The following is a 12,107-nucleotide window of genomic DNA, read 5'->3' on the forward strand; positions in this document are numbered from 1 at the left end:
ATGTCCCTTGAATAGAGTGTCCTGTGTGTGCCTGCACCCATCGTGAACACAGCGCAGGCCTCCAAGGGAGGTGCAGGATAACAATGTTCTAAGGGCGGGTGGAGACAGTGCTTCTCTGGGTCCTCCCAGCACCTGCGCGTGTTTCTCTTTCTTCTTCATATTAAATCCAGGCCCAGATGTCTTTGTATTTCCATAATGTAATGGAGAACACACACACAAAAAACAGTCTTGGTTAATCTTTTAATAAAACCTGTATTCGTGTTGGGTGGTGGTTCAAAAAGCTCTCATTAACCCATGTTGATCCAAAGTACCTCCATAAGGAAGGATGACTTCCACAGCAAGTGACAGCTATTTCGCATTTGGGAGTGCTCATCGGGCTTACTACTCGCTCTTGATTGCGAATCAGAGAGAAACCACTACTCAAGCAAGGAGAAATTACAATAACCAACTTGAGCAGAACATAGCTAGTAAAAACCAGACAAAACGATAAAAAAAAGTTCTAAAATTGTCTTAAAATCTGCACTTTTGAATGACAAGACACGACCTATGGGGGCTAGTTGCAAGGGATAAAAAAATCCTCAGGGGACTAGAATAAAATCTTGGTCAATCACAAGTTTAAAAAAAACACCAACAACTTGACACCGCACCATGACCTGTTGGGCTCACTGGGTGAAGCAAGTTATGCGATTATAGAAGAAATATTAAATCCAGGCCCAGATGTCTTTGTATTTCCATAATGTAATGGAGAACACACCAAAAAAACAGTCTTGGTTAAGTTTAGGACCAACATGAGCAAATGGGACCTTTTTAACCACCACCCAACACAAATACAGTGTTAAAGGTTAAAAGATTAACCAAGAAAGTGCAGCTAACGATCGTGAAGCAAACATTGAACACACACACGCATACAAACAAACAATTGTATCTCTGTTTGTCTGCCTGTCTGTCTGTCTGTTTCTTCTCTCTCTGTCTCTGTCTCTCTTGCTTGCTGTCGCTCACGTGCTCCCATACAGACTTCACACACACACACACACACACACACACACACACACACGTGCGCGCGCGAACGCGAGAGGACATTCTTACACACACCCTCGCTCCACCCCCCCCACACACACACATACACATGTACGGACCCCCCCCAACCCCCACCCCCACACACATAGACTCACCCACAGACTAACTGACTGACTGACTCACACTCACAGACACACAGACACTCTCTCGCCCTCTCCCCAACCCTTCACCCCCTCTCTCTCTTTCTCACACACACATACAAACAGAGAAGACAAAGAATCAGTGGAAGAGGGTGTGGGATTGGAAAGCAGAAAGAAATAACAGAAAAAAACACCTGGAGGGAAACATAACGGTCAGTGTTTACCATACCACAGGGCAGCATTGCCTACGTCCCCCAACAAGCATGGATACAGAACGACACCTTGAAGAACAACATTCTGTTTGGACGTGACTGTGACCACGACCTTTATCACCGAGTGTTGCACGCATGCGCACTTGAACCGGATCTGGAAATGCTGCCAGCGGGAGATATGACAGAAATAGGAGAAAAGGTGAGGGAACTGGACTTTCTCTGGGTTTTTTTGTTTGTTTGTTTGTTTTTGTTGTTGTTGTTTTTTTGCTGTTGTTGTTTTTTTTTGTGTGTTTTTTTAACGGTGGAAGGATAAGCTAAAACATCGTTTCAAAAGCATCACGCTATTATTGAAAAACAAAAAAACGTAAAACTGAACAAGGTGGAGAAAAAAAAGAGAGACGGGGAGAGGGAGAGAGAGAGAGAGATGGAAATAAGGTTGATGTTGATCAGGACTTTTTGCTCTTGTGGATATATCTGATGCGACAGTGGGGTAACAATCATGGTAAAAGCCGATATGTTCATTTCTTATAAACAGCTTGGCTGCTTCTTTAACTCTTGTATGTCTGAGTGTGAAAATAAATATTTATATGTTTACTTTTTTTTTTCTAATCTGTAGCTTTGGTATTGTCCTGTATCTTCTCTGCTTTTCTTTTATATTTTGGTAACTGATTGGAATGGGTCTATCTTTTTATGCAATCAGAACGCAGTGTCGAACTACAAGAACTGTTTGCACGATAAGGTGACCAGTGATTTAGAAGGAAAAAGTAAGAAAAAATAAGAACCTGCCTGTGAGCTGAGGGAATACAGGAAGTGATAGTCTGGAAATGGTGGGAAAGAGACGATCGCTTTATGTGCCTTTGCCAAGGACAGACGACGTTTTCGAGATCAGAAGACAAAATCAGTAGCAGAATGGCTGGTGCTTCAGATGGAATATTATTTACCACCTCAACATGCAGAAAACGTTTTCACATGTCGACCCTGTTCTCACTGAAACTGGACCCTGATGAAAGGAAACAGGTAGTCCATAGTTTGGGTTGTTCGATTAAAAAAAAACAACAACAACAACATGACTTGCTCAGTCCAGGTTGGATCCATTAATCCCATGTAAACGATTTTGTTTTACCTTGCTCAGTTCTGTTCAGTTTATTTTCTCAAGGAGGCGTCGCTGCGTACAGTCAAATCCATATACGCTACACCACGTCTGCTGAGCACATGCCTGACCAGCAGCATAACCCAGTGCACTAAATCAGGCTTTGAGGAGAAAAAAAAAAAGGTGCATAAACAAATAAATGGATACATCATTAAATTAATGGATAGATTTACGTCTAACGCCAGTGGATACTTTAGCGATGGACGGCGTCATTGCTACTCGTCAGACGCGATGAATTAATGCAACAACAAATCCAGTGCAGATTCTTCTCATAGATCGTAAACATTTTACGTGCTTCAGGTTATTGCAGGATATTTTCTTTATTGTTTACCTGCTTGCTTTTCCTCGCATATCAAAAGATAAAGCTTGCTCCTTTTCTTTCTTATCAGAGATAAAATTTGTTGTTGTTTGGTCAAAAGTTTAATGACTAAATTCTGTACCAGGGCATCAATCTGAGTGGGGGTCAAAAACAACGCGTGTCCGTGGCACGTGCAGTGTACAGCGATCCTGACGTCATTCTCCTGGATGACCCGCTGTCCGCCGTGGATAGTCACGTGGGCAGACACATGTTTGAAAAGGTCATCGGCAACAGTGGATTGTTGAGAGGAAAGGTATCTTCTGTGTTTCTGTTTCTATGGTTTTTGTACGTGTGAGTCCGTGCGTACGTGCTTACGTGCATGTGTGTGTGTGTGTATGTGGTGTGTGTGTGTGTGTGTGTGTGTGTGTGTGTGTGTGTGTTTTACTACCTGAGTTTTTAAACGGATTTTATTCTCACCATGACCAACTTTGATTAAGATTCTGCTGCACACGCCCTTCACTATTGCATATAGAAAATTTTCCTGTTACTGAATATCATAAGCCAACTTGTGACCTTTACCTTTAATCTTTGTTTTCGAAGTTATCTGGATCATGTTGTAACGAATACAAATTACAATACCAAGATTGATTAAAATACAGTCTCTACCAAGCTTTTTCTACTTGACCAAATAATTACCTTGATCTTTTACTTCTTACTCTGCTTCCTATCATAACCAATCCAACGCCGACTGTCCTAAAACCCTTGTGGCCGAGAGAGTGGTGAGAGGGTGGGGGGCACAGGGGGTAACTGGGCAAGACACTGCCCACTAAAATCAAATTCTATCCCAGATAGTCTAGATAGCATTTGCCTCTGTTGTTATGATGGTCATCGCAGTCGGACACGACTGACTGTCAATCATTATCACTCTGCGAACTGATGGCATACTCGCTATAAGCAGTCAAGGGATAAGAAAGAAAAAGAAGCGAAAAAACAAACCAACAACAAAGAGACCTGTTGGAAGATGGTCTGGCTTGCCCCCCAGACTCGGATCCTGGTGACCCACGGGCTGCAGTGGCTACCCCGGGTGGACTGCATCGTGGTGCTGAGCGAGGGGCGGGTGACGGAGAGAGGCACGTACCAGCAGCTGCTGAGTCATGATGGCCCCTTCGCCCAGTTCCTCACCAGCTACCTCATCACTCAGGACCAGGAGAGTGAGTCGGATGAGGAGGATGAGGAAGGTGAGGTGGTGTGTGTGTGTGTGTGTTTGGTGGTGGTGGTGGGGGAAGGGCGTGTGTGTGTGTGTGTGTGTGTGTGTGTGTGCGTGTGTGTGTTTGGTGGTGGGGGTGGGGAGGGCGTGTGTGAGTGTGTGTGTGTGTGTGCCCTTTTCTTTCCAGCTTTCCTCTGATGGGCTGTCTGTACCTATTTCTGTCACAATATTCCACGTAAATTGTGTATTTGTCGTCACTGAGAGATGGATGTGATTGGGGACGAATTTCATTTTATTCCGGTATACCCGAAATTTGCAGATCTTGGTCATCCCAAAGAAATATTTGAATCTAAAACCAGCTTTTAGTTTTTACAGTTAATTGGTGAAAGCAGGGGGGAAGGGGGGGGGGGGCGGGCGGGGGTAGTGTGTTTGAAAGTGTAAAGATGATATGACCGCTAGTTTTGTTGTTGTTGGTTTTTTTTTCGTTTTTTTTCTTTTTCTGTCACCAATGTCATTGTTATATTTGTTGTTTGCATTTCAGTTTTTGGTGAACAATACCAATGTCGTTACTTTATTTCCTCTATTCCTCAACAGGGATCAAAGGATTGAGTATTCTTGATTCTTGATTCTTGATTCTGGCAGCCCAAACTGTGAAGCGGGACATACTGCAGAGACTGGCGAGCGTGCACACAGAGACAGAAGGGGAGGAGAATGCAGCGGACATTGTTTTGAAACATCTCTCAGGGTATGAGACTGTGTGTGTGTGTGTGTGTGTGTGTGTGTGTGTGTTTGTGTGTGTGTGAGTGAGAGAGAGAGAGAGACAGATTGTGTGTGTGATTGTGAGTCTTTGTGCCTGTGTGTGTCTGTGTATGTGTGGTATAGAAAGGAATACAGAAGAATAAAGTTAATAATTGTCATGAAACTCCTGGTGTTCTTGTTTGGATGCTGTGTAGGTAAGTAGTAAAGAGTGGTGACTCTCTCCATTCACAAGGTACACAACTTCAAGTCAGTGCTGCTTAGGCTACCGATTTCAGTTAGAACACATGTAAGTATATATATATATATATATATATATATATATATATATAACACAGTGTAGGTACGCAGTGTAGGTAGTAAAACATTAGAGGGGATGTATGTGTGTGTGCACGCCTGTGCGTGTGCGTGGATGGGTGGGTGGTTGCATGATGCATCCGTGTGTGTGTGTGTGTGTGTGTGTGTGTGTGTGTGTGTACTTATATCAATGCAAGTAAACATAAAGCTACACACTGTCTCACGCTGATTGTATGTGCGTGAGACAGATATGGATCTACCTATCATCATTCTGTTCTTGTTCGTACATACTTGTTCCTTTTTTTCCCCAGATCTACATTCTTTTTCCTTTACAGAAAGTGTTAAAAAAATGTTGCATATTCAATATACTATCTGGAAAAGCAAAAAGTTAGCACACATTCTCTCGGACACACGCGCGCGTGTGCGTGCTCAAACACACACACACACACACACACACGCACACAAGCACACACACACACACACACACACACACACACAAGCACACACACACACACACACACACACACACACACACACACACACACACACAGGCGCTCTGAGCTCAGCGTGAATATGGAAGATGCCGTGGAGAAAACGAATATTGTCTTTGCCCAACTTCCATTTTCTTTTAGACAGACGTGTGACTGTTCACAGGGACCACAAGGACCATGGAGAAAAATGGCCACATGGCCAGAAAGACCATGGAGAAAAACGGCCACATGGCCAGAAGGACCATGGAGAAAAACGGCCACATAGCCAGAAGGACCATGGAGAAAAACGGCCACATAGCCAGAAAGACCATGGAGAAAAACGGCCACATAGCCAGAAGGACCATGGAGAAAAATGGCCACATGGCCAGAAGGACCATGGAGAAAAACGGCCACATGGACAGAAGGACCACAGAGACCAAGGGGACCAGAGCAAACTGATGACAGAAGAGGAAGCTGACTCTGGCCAGGCATGTATTACATGGGGTTCTCTGTGTCTCTGTTTCTGTGTCTCTGTCTCTCTGTCTTTCTCTCTCTGTCTCTCTCTCTCTTTCTGTCTGTGTCTCTGTCTGTGTCTTTGTCTGTGTGTCTGTCTTTGTTTGTCTGTATCTGTCTCGCTTTCTCTGTTTCTCTCTCACACACTCATTTCTCTCTCTCTCTTTCTCTCTCTCACACACACACACACACACACACAAACACACACCCTCTCTCTCTCTCTCCCTCACACACACACACACACACACCGCGCGCGCGCACAAACACACACACACACACACACACACACACACACACACAATCATCCAAACCCCTCTCTTATTTCTCTCTCTCTCTCTCTCTCTCTATTACCAGGTGAACATAGGGGTGTACAGACAGATGGCCAAGTCGCTAGGCTACAAGTGCTCGCTGCTGATGCTGATCCTGTACACCGCGTCCCATGGGTGGGCCCTGGGAGCCAACCTGTGGCTCACCGCCTGGGTGGACGACTCCCAACTCCGCAACCTCACCGCCCTGCCCCCCAACAGCACAGACAGGCAGCAGCTGAACCGCTTTTACCTCGGCGTCTACACTGCCTTCGGTGTGGCGCAGAGTGAGTGCTTTGTGTGTGTGATGGTCGTTGGCCGACTGTGGCCATCAGAACAGCAGAGAAGGCAGCCGTGGTCCTATCTGGGCCAGAGAGTGAATGATCTGTGTGTGATGGTCGTTGGCCGACTGTGGCCATCAGAACAGCAGAGAAGGCAGCCGTAGTCATGACTATCTGGGCCAGAGTGTGAGTGGTCTGTGTGTGATAGTCGTTGTCCGACTTGTGGCCATCAGAGCAGCAAAGGCAACTGCTGTCCTGACTAGATATCTGGGCCAGAGTGTGAATGATCTGTGTTTGATAGTCATTCTGAGTGTGACCATCACAGCAGCAGAAAAGGCAGCTGCTGTCCTGATTATCTGGGCAAGAAATTCATTATGGTGGAGTGTGTCTTGCCCAAGCCACATCCCCGCTCTTTGGGTTGCAGGATTGATGAAATGTTTTGAACAAATAATTGTTGACTATGGATGGCAGGACTGACACGAGCACGCTCAGAACATGACAGATGTGTTGAATATAGGATGTTTAAAGTGACAAATAATGTGGAACCGTATCCTGAAATTGCAGTGAATAGATACATCAAGTGTGCTCTGACTAAATACATTGTTGCTTTCAATTTGAATTATGGGAAAGAAGAGTTGACAAAGTATTGCGCCGATTATGCCATGATTCAGAAGAAGATGAAATTCATTTTATGTTTTGCTGTCCTGTTCTTCGTGACATAAGGGCAAAAAAATTATATTCAACCTAATTTTTATCATTCAATGTGCGCATGTCATTTAGGAACGAGATTGTGTTGTGTAATGTGGCGGCATTCAACATTTACGATGTCCTGAAACGATTGCATACACTTCAACTTTGATTGTAGTGTCAACATGAATTTTCATGGCAATGATCATATTGAGATTAAATATTAAACACCATATTGCTGGAAAATTGATTGCGTAATTCATATATGATTTTCCCTTCAGTAAGGGGCTTTTGTCTCAGTCTTGATAAAACATTTCCTATTTGTATTATCTCTTTCTGTCATCATTCCACAGTCTATTTCCAATCTATCCACAGTCTATTTCCAAATCTGTTTCTGTGTTCCACAAAGAAGCTGGCACGCTCACAAAGACACAAGCGCAATTCTTGAACACAAATACACACTTACACATCCAGACGCGCGTTCACACACACACACACGCGCGCGCGCGCGCACGCATGCATGCACGCGCGCGCACACACACACACACACACACACACACACACACAAAACAAAAAAACAACAACAACAAACAAACAAACAACTTCAGTAAGGGGCGAACGAAAAGTTCACATAATACACAACACTCACCAAAAAGCAAGTTGTGTGCGCCACTCTTGTTCGTTAGCAGGATCCGTGAAGCAAAGAAACATAGATATATACATTATGCAGCATACACTGACAGTAACTAATGTCATACTGCAGCCGTTTTTATCGTGCTCTACTCCATCGTGATGGCACTGCGCCGTGTCCACGCGGCACGCACGATGCACCAGAAGATGCTGAACCGACTGCTCCGGGCCCCGATGGCATTCTTCGACACCACGCCATTGGGGAGAATCGTCAACAGGTTCTCTCAAGACATGGACATGCTGGATACCGAAATTTGCCTCAACCTGGAAGTCTGGTAAAAAAAAAAAAAGAAAAAAAAAGAAGAGAAAAGGAAAGAAAGTTTTGTGTGTGTGTGTGTGTGTGTGTGTGTGTTTGTGTGTGTGTGTGTGTGACCTAGTTCATATTGTCATTCTAACCCAAGAATAATTGTTGAATTTACTCATTCACACACACTACGGTCACTCACATCAGTCCACAGTTCTGTCATTTAGGCTGCTAGCTAACGGTCACTTTAACTCACTCAGTACGGCCAGTCCTCTCTTCTCCTCTCCTCTACACAGACCCCTCGGATGTCCAGTGGGTGTCTGACAACAACAATGCATCGTTATTTAACCAGTAACTGACATGGCGAATACACTCAAGAACTCATTAGTTCGAGGTACCGCTTCCTTAATTAGCCAGAAACAAGTTAATTATTTTACAAGGTAACCATGATTATATAGACCTGGTACTCAGTGCGACCATCTGATGGGATAACCAGTTCACTGGGTATCAAAAATAACTATCCATTCAGTTCAACACATTGGTTCATTTATTTACCAGCCGCACTGCCGAATTGCAAATTTAGCGTCTGATTGTGTATCCTGTTTTTTCTTCTAACTTTACAAAAGGGAATCTGTTCAGGTAGGTTGACTTGGGAGGTACCTAGTTGTGTATGTGCGTTTGTGTGTGCGCGCACGCGTGTGTGTACCTGTATATATATATATATATATATATATATATATATATATATGTGTGTGTGTGTGTGTGTGTGTGGGTGTGTGGGTGTGTGTGTGTACTTATATATGTGTGTATGTACTCATGAGTGTGTGTGTGTGTGTGTGTGTGTTCACAATGTGTGTTGTTGAGTGCAGGACGGAGCAGGCAGAGCTGTTGGTGTCCAGTGTGCTGGCCATCACAATCACCACGCCCATCTTCCTGGCGGTGTTCGCCCCCGCCTCCCTCCTCTACTACCTCGCCCTGGTCCGTTTGTGTGTGTGGGTGTGTGTGTGGGTGTGTGTGTGTGTGATTGTGACTTGTCATGACTGGTAATGATGATCGTGATGGTAATCATCATGTCCAGTGTAACCACCCCTGCCCCCCCCCCTCCCCTTAGAACCAGCGTGTTGTTAGAAACGGATCAGAAACAGCCATGCCCACGCTTGTTGCAGGCATCGTGATCCTCTTACACAGTAACTTGACTTGATTTTTAACGTGCTTATGCTTTCTTGACTGTCTCAAACTGACAGCATTGGGCATGTCTTTCCCCACTTGAATGGCATCAGTTGACCCAAACTGTGGTTATGGGTTAGCGGGTTTTTTAATATAACCTACTTCAGTATTCATTGACTGTCAGGCTGATAAGGTTAGAGACTCGGAATACGAGAACATTAGCGGTCTGATTGCTTATGTCTGTTCGTCTACCTGTCTGTTTTGTGCGAATGACGCACACTTACCTTCCTCTGTCGCCACAGTATGTGTCTATCTCCCTCCCACCCTCTCCCCTCTCTCTCTCTCTCTCTCTCTAGATATATACAATTATGGAATCTCTCTCTCTCTCTCTCTCTCTCTCTCTCTCTCTCTCTCTCTCTCTCCCTGTCTCCATCGGTCTGTCAATTTGTCTCTTTTAAATGTTGTCACAGGAAGTGTTTTACAAAGAAGGTATGGTAAACTACATGCATGTGTTATCTATTTTAAAAAAGTGTTTGACAGTGCAACATAAAGTACTTTTAAGAATTTGGTTTAAGAACAATATATATATATATATATATATATATATAGAGAGAGAGAGAGAGAGAGAGAGAGAGTTCATTTCATATCCCTATAAGAGTATAAGTAGCATAAGAGTATGCTGTGTGTCAATTATTTCAAAATATACAAAACAGAGCGCGCCTTATCATCAGAAACCATTCAGAGTTATCTGTCACTGAGCAATGTGCTTTCTTCCCTTTGAACAGAAGTTCTATATCGGCACGTCGTGTCAGCTACGTCGCCTGCAGTCGAAGAAGCGTTCCCCGATCTACAGCCATTTTGGGGAGACTCTGACCGGAGCCCACGTCATCAGAGCTTACGGCGCTCAGCAGCGTTTCATTGGTCAGTCGGAGAGTCGTGTGGACGCCATGATGACCTGCACCTACAACTCTGCCGCTGCGGCCAGGTAGGAACTTTTTCGTTTTTTTGTTGTTGTTTTTTTGTTTTGTTTTTTATGGGTTTTTTTTTTTGACGGTGTTACTGGTATGGTCGCTGCTACTGCCTGATAGGAGGATGGGGTGCTACTGTTACAACTACAGTTACTGCCAGCTGGACCTTTTTTTGCGGGTGTGAGGGGGGTACTGTTACTGTTGTTGCCAGGTAAGAACTTAGAAAGGCATGGTTCTGTTACAACTGTTCCTGCTGCCAGGTATGGAAATTAAAAGGGAGTGGGTGAAGTATTACTGTTATAGGTATCACTTTTGCCAGGTAGGAACTTGGTTACTGTTGCCAGGTAGGAATCTAGTTACAAGTGTTCCTGCTGCGAAATTAGAACTTTGGGGTGTGGAGGGCTACTGTTACATCTACCACTGATGCCAGGTAAGAAGTTGTTTGATGGGATGTTACTGTTACATTTGATACTACTGTCGTGTAGGCACTTTTGGAGGTGTTATGGCCACGACAGGGACAAAGCAGTCTCTGCCGTCAACTCATGCATCTTTACCAATCTTCAGGTTGATGGCTGATATGGTTTCTTGGAGCGTTTGGAGCTCATCCAGTTCGTGTTTCACAGCCTGCTATGAGATGAAGTTGATCGCTGTGTCGTGTACTACGCTACTGGTACTGAAAACACTTTGGAAATATCATGACCAGCAGTCTAAGGTGGAGTCCTTGCTGGTCAATGGGTTCTTTCCATCTGAGTTTCGAAGGGATCTCAGCGTTTGGAAGATGGGGCCATAGGTTGCTCCCATGGCCCGGTAAAACGGTTCTCGGTGTCCCTGTAAGAACTGTCCACTCATTTGATTTGAATGCCCTGGAGCTGTCGTTGGAGCTTGCTACAGGAGAGTCGGAATGTAGCTTTCTTTGGGGGACAAGAAGGGAGCTCCATGAGGGGTTGGTATGTTGATCTTTTCTCTGCAAGGAATTGCTGGATTTCCTTATTGTTCTCGTCGAAAAGACAAGAGTAAAACCACAATAACTGGTTGCTTTGTGCATATACGATTTTTTTCTGTATTCTTATACATCGAAACCAGCCATGGTTCACTGTTGCAGCTGGCTGGGAATACGCCTGGACTTCCTCGGGTCCCTTTTGGTGCTGGCGGCCGCCATCTTTACTGTAGTGTCACGTGACACCTTGTCATCCGGGAATGTGGGGCTGTCCCTGACCTATGCCCTCGAGGTACGACAAAGTTCTCTTGCTCCCCCTTCAACCCCCCTCTCTCTCCCTCTCTGTCTCTTTCTCCGTCTCTGTCTCACTCTCTCTCTCTCAGTGTGTGTCTCTCTCACTCTCTCTCTCTCTCTTTCTCTCAGTCTCTTCTGTCTGTGTGGTGTCTGTTCTTCCTTTGCCTGTCTGTGTTTGTCTCTGCATCTGTCTTTTTACCAATCTTTTCTTATCTTGTACATCAGTCTCAAAATAACAATTTTACTGTCTCCCAGCTTGGTTGTATATTTTTTTGTATTTTTCATACGTATGCACATTGTATGCATGTTCGTGTAATGTATGTTTGCACATCTTCTCATCCACTGCCTCTCCTCTTTTCATCCTACCCTGAACAAACGATAAGTGTGACACACAGTTTAAAAAAAGTGCGCTAATTCCATTTTCTTAATTTGAAACAATATAAGATGTAACTTGGGACACTGAAAAAAAAACAA

At 44.4% G+C, this 12,107-nt stretch overlaps 1 protein-coding gene across 1 annotated transcript in view; it reads left to right on the forward strand.

Moving 5' to 3' along the window:
- The window catches only part of LOC143282786 (multidrug resistance-associated protein 1-like), a 57,319-nt gene that overhangs the window by 34,710 nt on the left and 10,502 nt on the right, over nt 1–12,107 (forward strand). Inside the window, exons 17-26 of the mRNA XM_076588550.1 lie at nt 1,392–1,568; nt 2,963–3,130; nt 3,860–4,055; nt 4,667–4,769; nt 5,732–6,035; nt 6,415–6,652; nt 8,097–8,298; nt 9,137–9,245; nt 10,220–10,419; nt 11,505–11,631. Coding sequence (XP_076444665.1) covers nt 1,392–1,568; nt 2,963–3,130; nt 3,860–4,055; nt 4,667–4,769; nt 5,732–6,035; nt 6,415–6,652; nt 8,097–8,298; nt 9,137–9,245; nt 10,220–10,419; nt 11,505–11,631 — 1,824 coding nt within the window. The remainder of the gene's footprint in view (nt 1–1,391; nt 1,569–2,962; nt 3,131–3,859; nt 4,056–4,666; nt 4,770–5,731; nt 6,036–6,414; nt 6,653–8,096; nt 8,299–9,136; nt 9,246–10,219; nt 10,420–11,504; nt 11,632–12,107) is intronic.

The sequence above is a fragment of the Babylonia areolata genome, chromosome 6 (genome assembly GCF_041734735.1).
Source record: "Babylonia areolata isolate BAREFJ2019XMU chromosome 6, ASM4173473v1, whole genome shotgun sequence".
NCBI classification, from domain to species: domain Eukaryota; kingdom Metazoa; phylum Mollusca; class Gastropoda; order Neogastropoda; family Buccinidae; genus Babylonia; species Babylonia areolata.